Raw genomic sequence first — 19,250 nt, forward strand, 5'->3', positions numbered from 1 at the left:
GCCGACCACGCCCGACAGCGCTTAACTTGGGTGATCTCACGGGAACTGGTGTAGCCACTGTGGCAAGGCCGTAGGTGCAAATTTAGAGATTTAAATGCAAGAAAGACGTTTAGAAATGTTTACATATGTAATAGATTAGGAACTGGACTTGAGCAGAAAATGCCAAACAAGTTAGAAAGGCATAATGTTGGTTTTATTATTAACTGTTGCTAACACAATATATGTTCAATACGAACAGGAGAGATGTTGACAAGATGCTGTACAGTGCCAGATTTGCGTCTGGTGGGCCAAATTGGAACTAGTTTATTCTGGTGTAGCTCAGATCTGCATTGAAACATTAGGATTTCAACCGTGTTTTGCTGCATTATGATAATTATAGCACACACTGGAGCTCTGTGAGTATATGCACTTCAATTATAATTACCCGGTTGTTGAACCATGCTCAGCCTGCAGTGGAGTCAGTCTCCAGACGCCGTTAAACTGTCAGCTTGCTCGGTCTGCTTGCAGATAGGGCTGATGCGCCAGGGCCGACTGTTGGCAGAGGCATCACCCGACACGCTGCTCACCCGCCATGGCTGCGCCACACTGGAGGACGTCTTCCTGCTGCTCAGCATGCAGCAGGAGACATCACGGGAAGTCCGGCAACTGGTAAGGCACTGTGCACATTTCGTAGCAATCAGTAACACACTTTTAATCACTAAACTCTGATCTGCAACTTTAATACACTACTGGCCATTAAAATTGCTACACCAAGAAGAAATGCATATGATAAAAAGGTATTCATTGGACAAATATATTACACTAGAACTGACATGTGATTACATTTTCACACAATTTGGGTGCATAGATCCTGAGAAATCAGTACCCAGAACAACCACCTCTGTCCGTAATAACGGCCTTGATACGTCTTCGCATTGAGTCAAACAGTGCTTGGATGGCGTGTACAGGTACAGCTGCCCTTGCAGCTTCAACACGATACCACAGTTCATCAAGAATAGTGACTGGCGTATTGTGACGAGCCAGTTGCTCGGACACCATTGACCAGACGTTTTCAATTGGAGAGAGATCTGGAGAATGTGCTGGCCAGGGCAGCAGTCGAACATTTTCTGTATCCAGAAAGGCCCGTACAGGACCTGCAACATGCGGTCGTGCATTATCCTGCTGAAATGTAGGGTTTCGCAGGCATAGAATGAAGGGTAGAGCCAGGGATAGTAAGACATCTGAAATGTAACGTCCACTGTTCAAAGTGCCGTCAATGCGAACAAGAAGTGACTGAGACGTGTAACCAGTGGCACCCCATACCATCACACCAGGTGATATGCCAGTATGGCGATGACGAATACACGGCGACCATCATGATGCTATAAACAGAACCTGGATTCATCCGAAAAATGATGTTTTCCATTCGTGTACCCAGGTTCGTCGTTGAGTATCCGTTACAGCCATGCGCATAAGATGCCTGTCATCTCGACTGCTATTGATACGAGGCCATTGGGATCCAGCACGGCGTTCCGTATTACCCTCCTGAACCCTCCGATTCCACATTCTGCTAACAGTCATTGAATCTCTACCAACACGAGCTTCAATGTTGCGATACGATAAACCGCAATCGTGTTAGGCTACAATCCGACCTTTATCGAAGTCGGAAACGTGATGGTTCGCCTTTTTCCTCCTTACACGAGGCATCACAACAACGTTTCACCAAGCAACGCCGGTCAACTGCTGTTTGTATATGAGAAATCGGCTGGAAACTTTCCTCATGTTAGCACGTTGTAGGTGTCGCCACTGGCGCCAACCTTGTGTGAATGCTCTGAAAAGCTAATCATTTGCATATCACAGCATCTTCTTCCTGTCGGATAAATTTCTCGTCTGTAGCATGACATCTTCGTGGTGTAGCAATTTTAATGGCAAGTAGTGTATATTCACAGTCTAGGCATACTGCATTAGAGGAATACAGCGACCCTTTCGTATACTTTTTTTTTTAGTTATGTACACTGACAGAGATAGAAAGTATCATACCATGAAGCACAGCCCGATATTTACATATACTCCTGGAAATTGAAATAAGAACACCGTGAATTCATTGTCCCAGGAAGGGGAAACTTTATTGACACATTCCTGGGGTCAGATACATCACATGATCACACTGACAGAACCACAGCCACATAGACACAGGCAACAGGGCATGCACAATGTCGGCACTAGTACAGTGTATATCCACCTTTCGCAGCAATGCAGGCTGCTATTCTCCCATGGAGACGATCGTAGAGATGCTGGATGTAGTCCTGTGGAACGGCTTGCCATGCCATTTCCACCTGGCGCCTCAGTTGGACCAGCGTTCGTGCTGGACGTGCAGACCGCGTGAGACGACGCTTCATCCAGTCCCAAACATGCTCAATGGGGGACAGATCCGGAGATCTTGCTGGCCAGGGTAGTTGACTTACACCTTCTAGAGCACGTTGGGTGGCACGGGATACATGCGGACGTGCATTGTCCTGTTGGAACAGCAAGTTCCCTTGCCGGTCTAGGAATGGTACAACGATGGGTTCGATGACGGTTTGGATGTACCGTGCACTATTCAGTGTCCCCTTGACAATCACCAGAGGTGTACGGCCAGTGTAGGAGATCGCTCCCCAAACCATGATGCCGGGTGTTGGCCCTGTGTGCCTCGGTTGTATGCAGTCCTGATTGTGGCGCTCACCTGCATGGTGCCAAACACGCATATGACCATCATTGGCACCAAGGCAGAAGCGACTCTCATCGCTGAAGACGACACGTCTCCATTCGTCCCTCCATTCACGCCTGTCGCGACACCACTGGAGGCAGGCTGCACGATGTTGGGGCGTGAGCGGAAGACGGCCTAACAGTGTGTGCGGGACCGTAGCCCAGCTTCATGGAGACGGTTGCGAATGGTCCTCGCCAATACCCCAGGAGCAACAGTGTCCCTAATTTGCTGGGAGGTGGCAGTGCGGTCCCCTACGGCACTGCGTAGGATCCTACGGTCTTGGCGTGCATCCGTGCGTCGCTGCGGTCCGGTCCCAGGTCGATGGGCACATGCATCTTCCACCGACCACTGGCGACAACATCGATGTACTGTGGAGACCTCAAGCCCCACGTGTTGAGCAATTCGGCGGTACGTCCACCCGGCCTCCCGCATGCCCACTATACGCCTTCGCTCAAAGTCCGTCAACTGCACATACGGTTCACGTCCACACTGTCGCGGCATGCTACCAGTGTTAAAGACTGCGATGGAGCTCCATATGCCACGGCAAACTGGCTGACACTGACGGCGGCGGTGCACAAATGCTGTGCAGCTAGCGCCATTTGACGGCCAACACCGCGGTTCCTGGTGTGTCCGCTGTGCCGTGCGTGTGATCATTGCTTGTACAGCCCTCTCGTAGTGTCCGGAACAAGTATGGTGGGTCTGACACACCGGTGTCAATGTGTTCTTTTTTCCATTTCCAGGAGTGTACTTTCTGTAGATGCTGATCACGTAATGAGTTTTAAATAACACAGACCAACGAAAATTTTTTTTTGAAAAGCTTTTTTTTTACTTTGATAGCTGATCTTCATAGATTTTTATGAGCTGAATTCAAATCTAGCTTTAGTTTTTTTGTATCACGCATTGTTTTCTAGCAATATGTTTTTTTATATAGTGTAAAAATCCTAAGCCACACGGTAAATGGAGACATTAATGAAATGCTTTGTTACAACATAACAATGATATGTGTTATAGAGGTTTCATTCGTCAGATGGAATTGGTTTGTATTTTCTTTCTCTTTCTCTCTTTGAAGCTTCTTGTGTAGCTTTTTCTACAATGAGTCGCTTGCTGAACTTCTTGGTGAAGTGACCAACAGTAGTCCCCCCATCATGTTGGTGTTCCAGCGGCCTTGGTAGCGGTTTTACATCACTTTAATGACCTGGTGAAACCGCTCTCCTTGCTCCTCACTAACATCTCCCATATTGTCCGAGAAGTAATCAAGGTGGCTGTTCATAAAGTGAACTTTCACGCTCATTAAACATCCCAAAGTTTTAAACTTCTTTATCATTTTAGCTATAATAGAAACATATTCTGGGTCTTTTTCATGTCCTAAGAACTTTGTGACTACTTGCTTGAATGATACCCATGCTTCTTTCTCATTTAACGTCATTGCGGATTCAAAGTTAACATCAATTTTCTAATGTCAGGTCTGACAAAGACACCTTCTTTTAGTTTAGCTTTTGAAAGGTGTGGAAACTTTTGACAGAGATACTTAAATCACGGTCCATCTTTAGGCAAAGCCTTTACAAACTGTTTCGCTACACCTAACTTTATATATAGAGGTGGTAGGAGTACGTTTTTTGAATCTACAAGGTTTTTGCATAGAATTTTCTTCTCACCAGGTTTTAAAGACTCCTTCACAGGCCAGTTCTTTCTGCATCTACCCATTCACACAAGAAACATGGAAATTTGGTAAAGCCAACTTGCTGACCAAGGAGCATGCATGTTACTTTTAAATCACCATATACCATCCAACCATGAGCAGTATAGCCTATTTTATTTAGCTCTATTTCTAGGTTTTCATAGCTTTCTTTCATATGTACAGAATGTCCAACAAGTATAGATGCATACATGTTACCATTGTGTAATAAAACAGCATTTAAACTAGTTTTGGGAGAATCAATGAACAACCTCCAGTCTTCCTTTTTGTATTCAATGCCAAACTCATTCATCATGCTGGGAATCTCTGAGCTGTACACTAAATCACCGTATTGTTGAAAAAACTTGGAAAATTGCTGTTCTCTCTTTCTATACAAGTATATGTTGGTTCCAATTGCCAATAAGTTCTTTTCTTTCACTCTAGAGCCAAGCAATTCAGCTTTTTCTTTTGTTAAGCCCAGATCCGTAACCAAATTGTTACCCTCAGTTGCAGTAAACAATTTAGGCTCTAGACTTTCTGTATTACAATGGAATTCATCATCATCTGGTTCATGTAAATCAGATTGTAGATCAGAAAATACTTCTGTTGGAATTGGATTTAAATCAACTGGTGGTACAGGAACCGGCCAATTTACACCATGCCCTACTGGTCGGATGCCAGACAGAAGGTTAGAGTAGATTATTACCTTCTTGTTTTTCGAATTATGACCAGTAATATCAACACTGCAAAAGTAGCAATCATCGGAATGATTTCTTGGCTCCCTACATATCATAGGAACACAAGTCTAAAGGCTTTTATCTCCTTTTTGAACCATTTTCTCAGATCTTCAACATACACATAACATACCTGATGCAGCACCCAAGATTTACCTCTATCACCAAGTTTAGATCCAAAGTATGAGAGATAAACCTTTTTCACAGTCTATTTTTTGGTGTTTTTAATCACAAATTCACCACAAATACAACAAAAACTGTCAGCAGAGTTTTTATAACCATTTTTAGACACTGTACTGAGAACATGTACAGGAAATGGGAAAGTGAGGTTAGGTTGACAGTAAACAAAACACCATCTGTTAACACAAAAATAGAATCGACCTTTTTTTGCCAGCAAATGTTTTTCAGAAGTGCTACCAACATCATCTACATTCATTACACCACCTTTTTAAATTATTGTTAGTATATAAAAGCTGTTAAATTCTTTAAAAATCGCTTAATTTTATAAATTTAACTGTAAAATGTGAAGAAATGATGGCTGATACAGTTTTTTAAGTATCATATTTGGATATCCCACCCTAAAAAACATAAGAATAAGGTATTTTCAGCAAAAAAGTTTTTTCATCATTGGCCTGTGTAATTAAACTTTCATTTGATCCTGCAACTGATCTCTATCATCAGTGTCAGTATCAGATGTGAACCTACAGGCCTGACTAAACTCTTCTATTCATTGTGGCATAGCACACAGCCTCCATACATCAATTTCAGTTTGTTAACATACCTGAAACACATGTTGTATCATTTCATGAAGATGACTTGTTGGAGTATGCTATATGCCAGACACACTGTATGGATAACAAATCAAGCAAATGGCATGCCAATTAAGGATCCATACACTGTCCACCCAAAAAGGTCTGAGTTTGTTTTTACTCTTGTTGTATAAGTGATGTCAGTGCAGTAACTATGGTGGCAGCTTGACGTAACAACTGTATAAACAGCATATGTGCAGTTCAACCATTCAGCTGTGAGAAGGCAGTGTTAAGTGGCAGATGTGTATCTGTACTGCATCAACGTTTTTGTGACACAGATCAAAATGGAGCAACTTCTGTAAATCAAATGTTCAAGGCATTCTCCAGAATGCTTTGGAGAAGAGAAAGGTGTGTGCGAAGTTTGCCTTGCACATGTTGACTCCTGAACAAAATGTGTGAACCCTTGATGTGAGTTGATTAAAATGGAAAATTCTTTTATGGAAAAACTCTTCATGGGTGACATGACTTATTGCTATTAATATGAACACACATTGCAAAACAACACAGTGCAGATATTCACATAAAGGGTCAACGCTTTAACAACATAACTCAGTCAGGTCAGGGTGATCTGCTAGTTGAATAACAACCAAGAAGAGGACTTCTCGGCTGGCTGGTGTGGCCGAGCGGTTCTAGGCGCTTCAGTCTGGAATCGCACAACCGCTACGGTCACAGGTTCGAATCCTGCCTTGGGCATGGGTGTATATGATGTCCTTAAGTTAGTTAGGCTTAAGCAGTTCTAAGTTGTAGGGGACTGATGACCTCAGATGTTGTCCCATAGCGCTCAGAGCCATTTGAACCATTTGAGGACTTCTCTGACAGTTTCACATGGTTGAACAAACATTCTATGCATTGTAGTCAAGTGGGAGGGAGGTGGGGGAAAAGAGAGGGGACAACTATATAGAACACCTGAGGCATTGAAACTATCATCTTAACTGTTCTCTATTTTTTATTAATCCGTTCTTGAATCTTGAACTCCCTCAGGGTATCTAAGGTGTGAACTGTAGTGTGTGATCTTGCATTATCTGCCAGAACACCATTTGTCTCCATGGTTGTGAAGAATATGACAACAGAGTTCATCATTCTTGCCACATAGTCTCAAACATTAAGTATTCCTGCTACAATTAGCAAGTCAGTTATGTTGTCATATCCAATAACTTCCCACATGATGATCCCAGCCTCTGCTGCTTCTCATGAGCTTTTTCCAGATCAACTACAGATACGTTGATGTTGATCTGAATGCTGCTACCAACAGCAAGACTCACTGCTGAACACCACACAATGTCACAAAAACTATCACTTGATTATGACTCAGCAACATGAGAGCCTATGTTGTCGGTGGTCTGGTGTCAGCAGTGAATAATGCTTGGTGTCCTGATGGTCTGTCCTGAGAAGCCACCTGTAACATGAGTCTACATCTGAGCTTTTATCATCTGTGTATCCATCAGAAACAGGTGAGCCTCTTGTAGTGTAGTATGTTATTTGGGGGGGGGGGGGGGCAGACCTGTGTGTATGGAGTATTTTTAATATTTTGGAAGACAAATGACTAAAGTAAGTAGCCATAAAAAAGTTACAGTTCTGACCCTTTTAGAAACCTACATAATACCTACTTTCAAATCATCTTCTGGAAAGGAAAACACCTGACTAAGCTACATTTTATTCTTTCTTTAAGAGTGGGGCAGGGTGGGGGGAGGGGGGGTTGCAATCCTCTATTGCCCCTGGGTATTGGTGCCTTTAGTGTTGTCCTGATTTCATCTTTGCACAACTTATTCTGCAGTAATTGGACCACAGCCAAATGTCTGTGCATCCTGTTGGTATGGTGTTCCTAATGTCAATGATTGAACCCTTCTCACAGCCTGAAAGATGGCAATAAACTGCACTTGGATGTCCTCTCGGCATGCTGTGTTGTGCTCTCCACCTGAAATGTTCCCGTGAGATTACACACATCCAGTAATGATCATGTACTCATGTCAGTGTTCATTTGAATTAGAAGTTCTCTCTCTAGGTAACTAAAACTTGAAAATTCGGAAATATTGAAAATGTGAGAACATAAGATTGAAATTTAATCATTATTTTCCAATCTTAAAAATCTTGAAAATTCAGAAATACTGAAAAATGTGAGAACATATTATTGAAATTTAATCATTATTTTCCATGGACACAGACATCCCAGAGTGTCAGTTTGGTAGCTTTCGACAAAGGTGACCTTGGAGTAATAATTTCCATTTCTGTCAGTGTATTTCAGCCTATGGTCAGACACAGCATAGAATTATTGGTTTCCAGTTCCTAGCAAGTAATCATCAGGCGATCTGTCTAAAAAGGAAAGAAAACTTGGGACATTTCTTTCATACTGGATATTTAGTGTACACTTGTGGTCACCTGTGACCAGTTTGCCACTCACTGATCATTGCTACAGGCATTTAATCCATGTCTAGTGTATGTCTAGTTTACCTACAGTAGTAGTTCCATAATTTTTTACTAGTTTCCACCCCGAGAAAAGAATTTCTCAGAGCCAGTTTTGTATTGTGAATATTTTAATCTTGTATTTGTGATTAAAAAGTTACCAACTTTTTACTATTACTGAGTTATCAGTAGCCTTCAGTTCTAACAATCAGAGCATAATACATTTATACTCTGAGTGCCTCTCTTGGTCTGTTCTTTGCACTTTGACAAGTTACTGGGATTCTTCTCCAAATACCTGCACTTGTGCATCGAAGATAATTTACTTAAGAATTTAGTTTACTATTATTCCCCTTTTTTCTTCCTTTTTAAACTGATCCTTTGATGTGACTTGCAAAGAAGTCAAAAATGGTAATGATACCAGTACCATGTGTGTGGTCAAAGAATGAAACATACAATTTTAAAAAATTGCTTAAATTGTTCACTGAAGGCACTATTATTAATTTCACTCTCTCCCAGTGATTTGTTTATTAGATCCACAGACAAAATACACTGTATGGATCAGGTAAAATTGTATTATGTGCTATGGTAAGTACACAGTATATACTAACCACCATTTAAAAAAAATATTATTGTGTACAATATTATTTTAGGACTACATCATAGTAATTTAAAATTTGTTTACATTGTTTATGCTACATTTACCTGTAGATCTAATTACAACTCTTTTTCTTACAATACTGCATTGCAGTTTCTGTTAAGCTGTAGTGCATATAAAAATCATATATACTATGGTAACTGTTTCCAACCAAAAATGTTTTGAGAGGTTTTTGAAAATATTATTGTTTACCTCTCAAACTTGAACAGAGTTTTTGTACGAATTTTGGTCATGCATATGATGACACTGATTTGTATGTCTTGGTGTTGTGTATGATTTCATGGAAGAGGCTCTATTTTCTTGTTTCATGGTTGTGTTGTCTTATCTTCAGTATCAGAAGTATATTTGAATTTTTCCCGGCATAGGAGTTCATAGAGGTATATCCCAGGTAGTGTTAATATCTTAAAAGCTTTTAAATGCTGGCCTATGTGGTTCTCTACATTTATTCCTTATTGATCTCTTTTTTTTTTTAATTTGAGTGCTCTGTAACTATTTATTTTGGAAGTACATCCCCACAAAATTATGCTGTAACTTAATGTCAAATGGATTAGTGCACAGTAGACCTATATTGATTTCATAATACTTGTGTCTTTTTGGTAGATGAGTTTCTACAGCACATTTAAATTTAAGCTCAGTTTTCCAGTTATTTAACACAAGTGCCTACCCTAATCTACATTTTCATCACTTATTGTTCAAGGAATTTTGTGTATTTCGAGTTATGTGCTTTGTACTCACTTACACAAATATTGATATCTTCATTGTGCTGTTGTTCTAGTTTGAAATTTAAGCAATACATTGTGTCATAATCATATTGACCTTTATCCTGGTGACTGGTCACATAGACCTACACTATTGTATACCATATACTCACTATCAGAGGTGGCTGATGAGAGTTGCAGAATGCAAGAAATAGAGAGAGGTGAGGGAGAAAGAATCACATAACCATTATTAAATGCTTTACGGTCTCTGCAAATTTTAGCTAGGCCTTCCAGAGAAAACTATGTTTTGTGTGTATCTACAAAAGGAACTGCTTAAATGTTGTACATATCTGAGTTTGAAATCACCTTACTTATTGAAAAATTAGCTCTGATAAACACTGCGTTATTTGCTAGTTGATGTTGGCAGAGATCAGAAGTTACTTAGTTTCATTTAATTTCTATTGATTAAGCTATACCCATTAACCACCTCACCTAGATTAGATGATGACACACCTAGTGCAAGGGCTTCCTTATTAGAAAATTGTCCTGACTGGCATTTCAAGAAGTGAGAGAAACAAACTGTAGTACAGTCATAGAGACTTGTCTGTCTACATGTGATTGAGATCTAATCGTCTCACAATTTGCTTTCCTAAAAGGGAATATTTCCTCCACAGTCTGACATGAAATCCGAAGTTATTCTCCACTGCATGGCAAGAAATACAATTGAGCAAAGCAATTCCATTAGTCGGTGAAGAAGAGTTTTGTTATGTTACGAATTTGCTACTGTTTGTCCAACTTATAAACTGTTAACTGATGCCCATTCTTTCAAAAGAAGAACACATTGGCTTATAAAGTAACTTATCTTTGTTTTGACAACCTCCCAGAGATTTCAGCAGCAAATGGAGAGTAGTACATCTTCAAAAATGTAATACATTTTCCTGTGGTTCCTGAAGATAGCTAGAACTGATTTATCTGCTAAAAAGGTCATGTTATGTTCCCTCTGAGGGCTATCAACCAACACCCCTTCTGTTTCTTTTTCCCTTTTCCCCCCCTAGTCCACTCTGTGGACCACAGAGACACTGGCATGTATTCTCTGCAACAACAGTGTTTCACAAAAATCCTTGTGGTTTGCCTGTCTCATACTGAAAGGAGCTCCAGAGACTATGCCTTGGTGTATGAATCTATGAATAAGCAGGAAGTCTTCCATGCAAATCTGTAGGTGTTCATTCTTTCCCAGGTGAATTTATTACAGTTTTCATTCTGGTGTTGATAACTTGGGCTAATCCCAGAACGTTTGTTTAAACTGCCACACCCTACACAGGGTATATTAACTGGTGGTGAGCTGTCATCTTCTAGTGAAGGAACCTGCTTTGACAGAAGTCTGACTTCAACCGAAATGATGGTACTCCTGTCTGAGTAATTCACTCAGTGATGCACCCTCTTTGTCTCTCATTCAACACACAATTATTCAAGCTGTTATAGTGGTTGATTATGCATAAGGAGGTTAGATAGATGGAAAAAGGAAGGGGAGCAATAGTTTGCTAACTAGAAGGAGATCAGTAACAAAAAATTGTGGAAGATTGAAGAGGTTCCAGATACAGAGAATTTTTTTGACAGTATCACAGTCATAACATTCCTGTATATTAAGATCAGCAATACATTTAGAAGGTATTAATATACTTATCAAGAGATGAAATAATGATATTCTATCAGACCTAGAACTTAATGCATTTCATCCACTGTGCTAGAGTTCTAATTCATTTGCAAAACTTAAAACAAAACACGAGAAATCCGAAGGTACTGGTTATGTTCTGCAGTTTCAAATGTTTTTTGCACAAATTTTCAGGATATCTAATTTAACTAACTTTGTTTAATTTAGATTCATCAGTTTCCGTAAGACCATTTGATTTAGTTATATAACAAGAAATTATTGTTGACAGCTGAGAAATTTCCTTTGAAGCCAACATATTTCTACTTCTTTTTTTGTCAGTCAATTTAAATTATACATTATTGTTGTAAACATCCTATTGTGCAAATAACTTTTAAGACATTGACATCTCTTGTGCAGTAAAGCACTTTTCAGATCTTCTTATTTTCTGGCACACCTCAAGGAATATGAATTTGAAGCAAGTAATGTTTATCCTGTAACTTTCTGTAATTCTAGTACAATGTTTTAAATTCTGTAAACATAAAGATTTCAAAATATTGCAGTACACTACTTGAATTACATAAATTGTTGAAATAGTAACAATAATATTTTTTGAAGCAATACTGATAACACATATGTTGTACAGCAGACACACATATGGTGTTGGAAATATTCTTTACTATTATGCATCTTCCAGTAACCAAAATTTGTTAAATAATTTTACATTTTATCAGGAAAATGATGTAAATGACACAACCAGCATCGACACCTATAACATCGATGGCTCCAAGGAAACATTGGCATTAGGCAGTACAACTGAACTTTTACAAGTAAGTATAAATATATTACATTTTGTCACGGATGAAATGGAACATTTTTGTCATTATATTAATTTTATAACAAAAACTTTATCATGTATTTCAACCCTATCAAGAAGATTTAGCTTATACATTATATCTCAGATATTCATTCCTCAAAATTGTATATTTTTCCTTACAACTGTCAAAATCTTTGTTTCTTGAGTTGTCATCTTTTGGTCTCTTACTTACCATCTTATCAACATCTGTTTCAGGAACCAGTCAAGAACAAGGAGCCTCCTACTAAGGCATTGCGTTCATCAATTTTGAGAATGAAGGCTCTCATATATAAGAATCTTTTACTTGTTCTTAGAAATCCTGGGTAAGGTGCATACGTTACATGTATCTGATAACCTACCATCAGAATGAAAGAATTTTGCAGCTAGTGTGTGTAGTGTGTAAGGACAGGAAATATTTTGCTGGAACTTCCTGGCTGATTAAAATTTCCAGAAGAGTACTTGAACTGGAACTTTGCCTTTTGCAGACAATGCTCTTACTGGCAGAAGTGTAGCTGTGAGGGCGAGCTGCAAGTAGTGCCAGGGGAGCTCTGTTGGTAGGATCACTGCCTATAAAAGGCAATGTTCTGGGTCTGAGTCTAGCCCAGCAAACACTTTTAATCCTTCAGGATGTTGGCAAACACAACACACTACACTGATTAGTGAGAAATTCATTCTGGAAAGACTTTATTGTTATTGTTATTATTGCTGTAAATGTTAATACTATATTCAGTGATAATATTCAGTTTCTGAAAATATAATGTAATTGGATGGATAAAATTAGACTCACCAAATGGCATCAGGAGAAGACAAATATAAAAGTTGTTACAGTCTGCAAACTTTTGGAGCCAGGACCCTCTTTTCTGGCAGAGTTGATGGGGAAGGAAGAGGTGGAGAAGGAAAATGACGTGAGGTTTAGGAAAAGGGGTGGAGTTTGAAAAAGTCACTCAGAACTCCAGGTCAAGGGAGACTTATGTGACAGGATGAGAGGGGAAGACTAAATGTTTGGGAGTGCACTGGACAATATTTGAAAACCTGAGAGCTTAAAGCAAGAATATCGATAATATGCAGAACATAGACAACTGCTGAAATTCCATACACAAGTTAATAAGAGCAAAAAGTGAAGAGCATTGCCTGAGAGCTTAAAGCAAGAATATGGATAATATGCAGAACATAGATTACTGCTGAAATATCATACACAAGTTAATAAGAGCAAAAAGTGAAGAGCATTGTATACAATAGAGTTAGGAGGGAGACAGTGAAAAATAGACAGGTCAGAAAATGAAAGACAATGTTGTAGCACAGCTTTACACCTAGGGAGTTCTGAGATACTGCTGTCTGGGGGAAGAATCAAGATGGCACGTGTGGTGAAACAGGCACTGAGGTCACGAATATCATATTGTAAAGCAAGCTCTACATTAGGTGGTGCCAGTATACTCACTCTGCCATGCCCATTCATCATAACTGATAACTTGATGCTACTCTTGCAGATGTAAAAGGGCAAACAGTGTTTACTTAACAGCTGGTATATGACATTTATCATTTCACAGATGGGTGTCCTTTTGATAGTATATTTTTTTCCAGTTATAGGGCTGGAGGGTGCTTGGGGCCAGTCTTGCAGCAAGGCTGGTCACGTTGGTAGGAGCCATAGGGTAGGGAGATGGGCGCACACTGAGTATAGGGTTTGACAAGGATGTTATGGAGATTGGAAGAAAGACAAAAAGCTATTCTAGGTGTGGTGGGCAAAATCTCAGACAGAATGGACTTCATTTCAGGACATGGTTTTAGAAAGTCTTGGTCCTGAATGTATTAATCAGCTACTTCAACAAGGCTATGGCTTCCTAAAATCATGCCCAGAGATGAGATCCACTCTGTCTGAGATAGAATAGCTTTTCATTGCCTGCCCAATCTCTGCAATATCCTTGTTAGACCCTACACTCCTTCTGCACCCATCTCCCAATCCTATGGCTCCCACCTCTGTGTCCATCCACACTGCAAGACTTACCCTATGTGTCCTCCTGTCACTACCTATACCAGTCCTGTAACTGGTAAAACATATACTACCTAAGGGAGAGTCACCTACAAAACAACATGTGTCATACACTAGCTTTTATGTAAACACTGTTTGGGCTTCTCCTTTGGCATGACTGTCACGAAGTCACCAGTTAGGAGTAGTGGGCATAGGTGTATCCCAGCAGCACACAAACCCTATTGCACAGCATGCTCTACAACATGACAGTCATGACCTCTGTACCCGTTTCACATAGGCCATCTGAATTCTTCACCCAGACACTTGTTTCTCAGAATACCACAGCTAGGAACTGGCATTAGAACATGTCCTTGGTTCTTCAGAATGAGATTTTCACTCTGCAGCAGAGTGTGCGCTGATATGAAACTTCCTGGCAGATTAAAACTGTGTGCCCGACCGAGACTCGAACTCGGGACCTTTGCCTTTCGCGGGCAAGTGCTCTACCATCTGAGCTACCGAAGCTCGACTCACGCCCGGTACTCACAGCTTTACTTCTGCCAGTATCCATCTCCTACCTTCCAAACTTTACAGAAGCTCTCCTGCGAACCTTGCAGAACTAGCACTCCTGAAAGAAAGGATATTGCGGAGACATGGCTTAGCCACAGCCTGGGGGATGTTTCCAGAATGAGATTTTCACTCTGCAGCGGAGTGTGCGCTGATATGAAACTTCCTGGCAGATAAAAACTGTGTGCCCGACCGAGACTCGAACTCGGGACCTTTGCCTTTCGCGGGCAAGTGCTCTACCATCTGAGCTACCGAAGCACGACTCACGCCCGGTACTCACAGCTTGGTTCTTGTCACCTACCTGTACAAATTTATTTGGTTAAAGCATTTATTCTTGGTAACTATTTCTTTCTTAACTCCCATTTAGTTTTACACAGACACACATACACATACACACACACACACACACACACACACACACACACACACACACACACTCACTCACTCACTCACAAATGCAGTTCACACACAACACATGACGATGGTCTTTGACAGCTGAAGCCAGACTACGAGCCTGTTTTAACATGTATGATATTTCTTGCACCTTTAAGTGCACTTCCACTTTTAAGCTCTCAGGTTTTCAAATCTCATTCAGTGCAGACCACAATGCAACAACTAGCCTTCCTTTCTCATCCCATGTAGTGAGTCTCCCAAGACATGGCGTGCTGGGTGGCTTTTCTGAACTCTACCCCTGTTTCTAAACCTCACCACCCCTTTTCCTTCACCTCTCTTCCTTCCTCTTCATCCCTTCTGGCAAAAGAAGGAGTCACTGGTGCTGAAAGATTGCAAACTGTAATACCTTTTGCATATGTGTTCTCCCACCAGTACATGGTGAGTAGGTTTTTTACCTATCCAATTACATTATTATTAGACTTGTCATTTTTAACAGTACTGCAGCAGTAATATGTTGGTAAAAAAGATTTATGCAGTTTCCTACTTCATAAAACAAATTGATTAATTCCATTTTCCTCATGCATAGAAGCATTTTTACCATTGTAACAGAACTGGCCAGTAAACATTAAGAATCTGTACCAAATGAGTGAAATTAAACTCAGAATCTGGAAACATAAAATATCCAGTATCACATGACCTGATACTGGGTCCACTCCCATTTCTCGCCTACATAAAATGTTTAACTACTTAAGCAACTAAATCAAACAATGGAAAATCAGGATGGACTTCATAATATGATTAGCTAAATCATTCATTCATTCATTTTGTTCCTGTTCTACAGGATATCCCAGAAATGTGGCTAACTTTGAGGAGTTCCCGGTAATGTCATTCAATGACACTACAGAGTGTTGAAGTTACAGGCAGTGACACCTGCCATTAGGCCACCCCTTTGGCAGCAAATATGATTTTGTATGCTGTTGGACAGTAGGCAAAATGTCTCAAAATGTTGTTTGTTATATCAGTGATTGTCATAAACACCAGTTGATAAGATGGAGCTAGATACTGCATAGACAGACCTTGTCTCCCATGAATTCGATGTTCTGTTGCCTTGGTGGCACTGGTTCTTATCCTCAGTATGTTCCTTAAGACACCCTCTAAAAACACCTTGAAGTTTATCACAACATTTCTGGGGCACCCTGTATATGAACATAGTGTTAACTGGAATTTACTTTTCTGCTGCTACCAGAAATATCCATTAATGGCTGTATAGTAACTGAAACACTGTATGTTCATTCCTTGGAGATCAGTTGAATAAAAAGCTAAACTCAAGTCAAATTAATCAAGAAATTTATTTTAGCAATTACAAATATCTATCACTGTCGTAACCTGAAAATATGTTCCCTACTTTATTCTGTGCAATTGTACATTCCATTGTCTCATGGATTTATCTTCTGGAACAAATCAGCAATTTTATGCAAGAGGAACTAAGTGTAAAGTGAATAACCACACATTTTGCGGATATCAGTTGAAATACTTATGATTTTGTATACTCATTGCACAGGATGTTAACTCTTTAATGGTAGCTCTTTGTACTGAGTGTTCACCTTTATTTCTTCCATTGGTAATAACAAAAAGTATGTTTAAATGATTTGTGATTTGCACTGGCACAATTCAAGGCCAACAGTTTTCATGTAAATTTTGCCTCTTTGTCTAAGATTCAAAGTGTAGTTGTTTTAATTTCAGTTTGTAAGTTTTTAAGATGGTATAAGCAAGCATAAAGTTACAAATTGGAAATATCTGTAAATTCAAAATAAAATCAAGCACTATTCTTATTATGATTATTTTTGAAAATCCAAGCTTTTAACAATGTGCACCATAGCCTTCATCAGGGAAATGATTAATTATTAAAGAGATAATAGAATAACACAAATGTAAATCATGTAGTAGTGGCCAGTGCAACCAGAGATTATACTGGTACCAACAATTGAAATGTCACTCACACTTTTATGCAGTCCCTGGTTTCAAGTGCCTGTTTCCATACAATGCAGAATGCATCATCTGCATCCACATTAAAGTTGTTAGTATATATTCTAATTTCCACAGTTTCTTTGGTGACTGACCATTAGTGGTTGGAAGTGTGCTCTAGAATCTGTGTCTGCTCAAACAAGATCTTGTGTTTATTTGTAAGACTGTGTTCATCAGCAGCAGATTTCCGTAGATTTCTGTACTTCATGTGCTGCTTAAGTTCAATATAATGCTGGGAAACACTTTGAATTGACTGTCTCACATAGCCCCTTCCACATCCACATGGAATATTGTAAACACCTAGGACTGTGATTCTGATACTGCTTTGACAGTTGATGTTGATGAAAGCAATGGTGGATATTGTCAAATTCTTGGTTTTAATAGAGTATTAACATAACATGTGTGGCAAGAAAAATTTAATACAACAGACTCATCATAAAGGAATTAGCTCTTATAACTTTTATTTTATTAGTTAGCTATTGTAAACAGTAAATGGTTTTCTACATTCAAAGTTTTAATGTGCCTACAGACAGTGTTACAAGTAACATTCTTCTCTATAAACAAAACCTATTCTTAAAGCTTGTTATAGTCATGTAATATTAAACAGCTTCATGTTACAACCAAGATTTTTTAGAATTCGTATTTCAAATAGGAAGCAGGACTTTAGTGGTATCTAAGTATTAATATGGTGAACCAAATTAGCTACAAGCAGTTGCTTCTCTTTATTAATGTATGTCTTGATTCATTCCACATGCTTGTAAAATCTACTTCATGATTGGACGTATAGAACACAGTGAATTAGTGAAAGATTACATTCTCATCACCTTATCCAGCATATCCTCAAGGTAAATAATAGAACTGAAAGACATTGTTTGTATGTCTCAGTCTGAATCTGAGAGTAATTTGTTGTTAGATAAACCATATGAGACAATAGAGTGCTCATTGTAGATATCACACAAAACATTGAACAAACCAATGCAGTGTAACTCACATAGCACTAATTTAGGGGATATATTAAAAACAAAGATTCCAAGACTTACCAAGCGGGAAAGTGCCGGCAGACAGGCACATTAACAAAACACACACACAGAATTACTAGCTTTTGCAACCGATGGTTGCTTCTTCAGGAAGGAGAGGGAAAGGATGTGGGTTTTAAGGGAGAGGGTAAGGAGTCATTCCAATCCCGGGAGCGGAAAGACTTCCCTTGAAATATGTCTGCTTGTGTCTGTGTATGTGCGGATGGATATGTGTGTGTATGTGTGTGCGAGTGTACACCTGTCCTTTTTTTCCCCTAAGGGAAGTCTTTCCGCTCCCGGGATTGGAATGACTCCTTACCCTCTCCCTTAAAACCCACATCCTTTCGTCTTTCCCTCTCCTTCCTGAAGAAGCAACCATCGGTTGCGAAAGCTAGTAATTCTGTGTGTGTGTTTGTGTGTTTTGTTAATGTGCCTGTCTGCCGGCGCTTTCCTGCTTGGTAAGTCTTGGAATCTTTGTTTTTAATATATTTTTCCCATGTGGAAGTTTCTTTCTACTTTATTTATATATGCCCCTCTCAGCTTAAATCATATTTTAGTATAGCATGATGTAATACCCATAAAGAACAAGAGAAGAGACACATGAAGGTAACATGGAGGCTAGAACTTGATTTGAAAACTGGCTTTCATGGTATAAATTCAGAGTTAACTGGATTATCTTCTTTTCAGGTGGGTGCTGTTTATTGTGGTATTTCCAGTCTTGCAGATTTCACTCTTCTTCTTAGCTGTGGGGAGAGATCCAAAAGGTTTAACAGTGGTTGTAGTGAATGAGGAACTTGGTAATTTAACAAGCTGTGAAAAAATGGAACCTTGGACAGCTCATATGAACGATGATTATATTTGTGAATTATCTCATATCAGCTGTCTGTTTGTACAGAGAATTGACAACAGTCTTGCAACAAAAGTAAGTCCTAAGTTAATCTAAAAATAATTGTTAATTCTGTAGTTATACTGTTGTAATTGCTATAGTAACAACAAACAGGTCTAACAATGACAAATAATCCACACGTATTTGGCACACATGGGTTTGCTGTCTGCTCTGGAAAATGGAAAATGTTAATGTTCTCT

General features: G+C 39.5%; 1 protein-coding gene across 1 annotated transcript in view; it reads left to right on the forward strand.

Annotated features, from left to right (window-relative positions):
• LOC126354097 (ABC transporter G family member 23-like) overlaps window positions 1-19,250 on the forward strand; it is a 500,698-nt gene that overhangs the window by 439,817 nt on the left and 41,631 nt on the right. The window contains exons 9-12 of the mRNA XM_050003484.1: window positions 508-648; window positions 12,079-12,174; window positions 12,417-12,523; window positions 18,852-19,086. Coding sequence (XP_049859441.1) covers window positions 508-648; window positions 12,079-12,174; window positions 12,417-12,523; window positions 18,852-19,086 — 579 coding nt within the window. The remainder of the gene's footprint in view (window positions 1-507; window positions 649-12,078; window positions 12,175-12,416; window positions 12,524-18,851; window positions 19,087-19,250) is intronic.

The sequence above is a fragment of the Schistocerca gregaria genome, chromosome 3, assembly GCF_023897955.1.
Source record: "Schistocerca gregaria isolate iqSchGreg1 chromosome 3, iqSchGreg1.2, whole genome shotgun sequence".
NCBI classification, from domain to species: domain Eukaryota; kingdom Metazoa; phylum Arthropoda; class Insecta; order Orthoptera; family Acrididae; genus Schistocerca; species Schistocerca gregaria.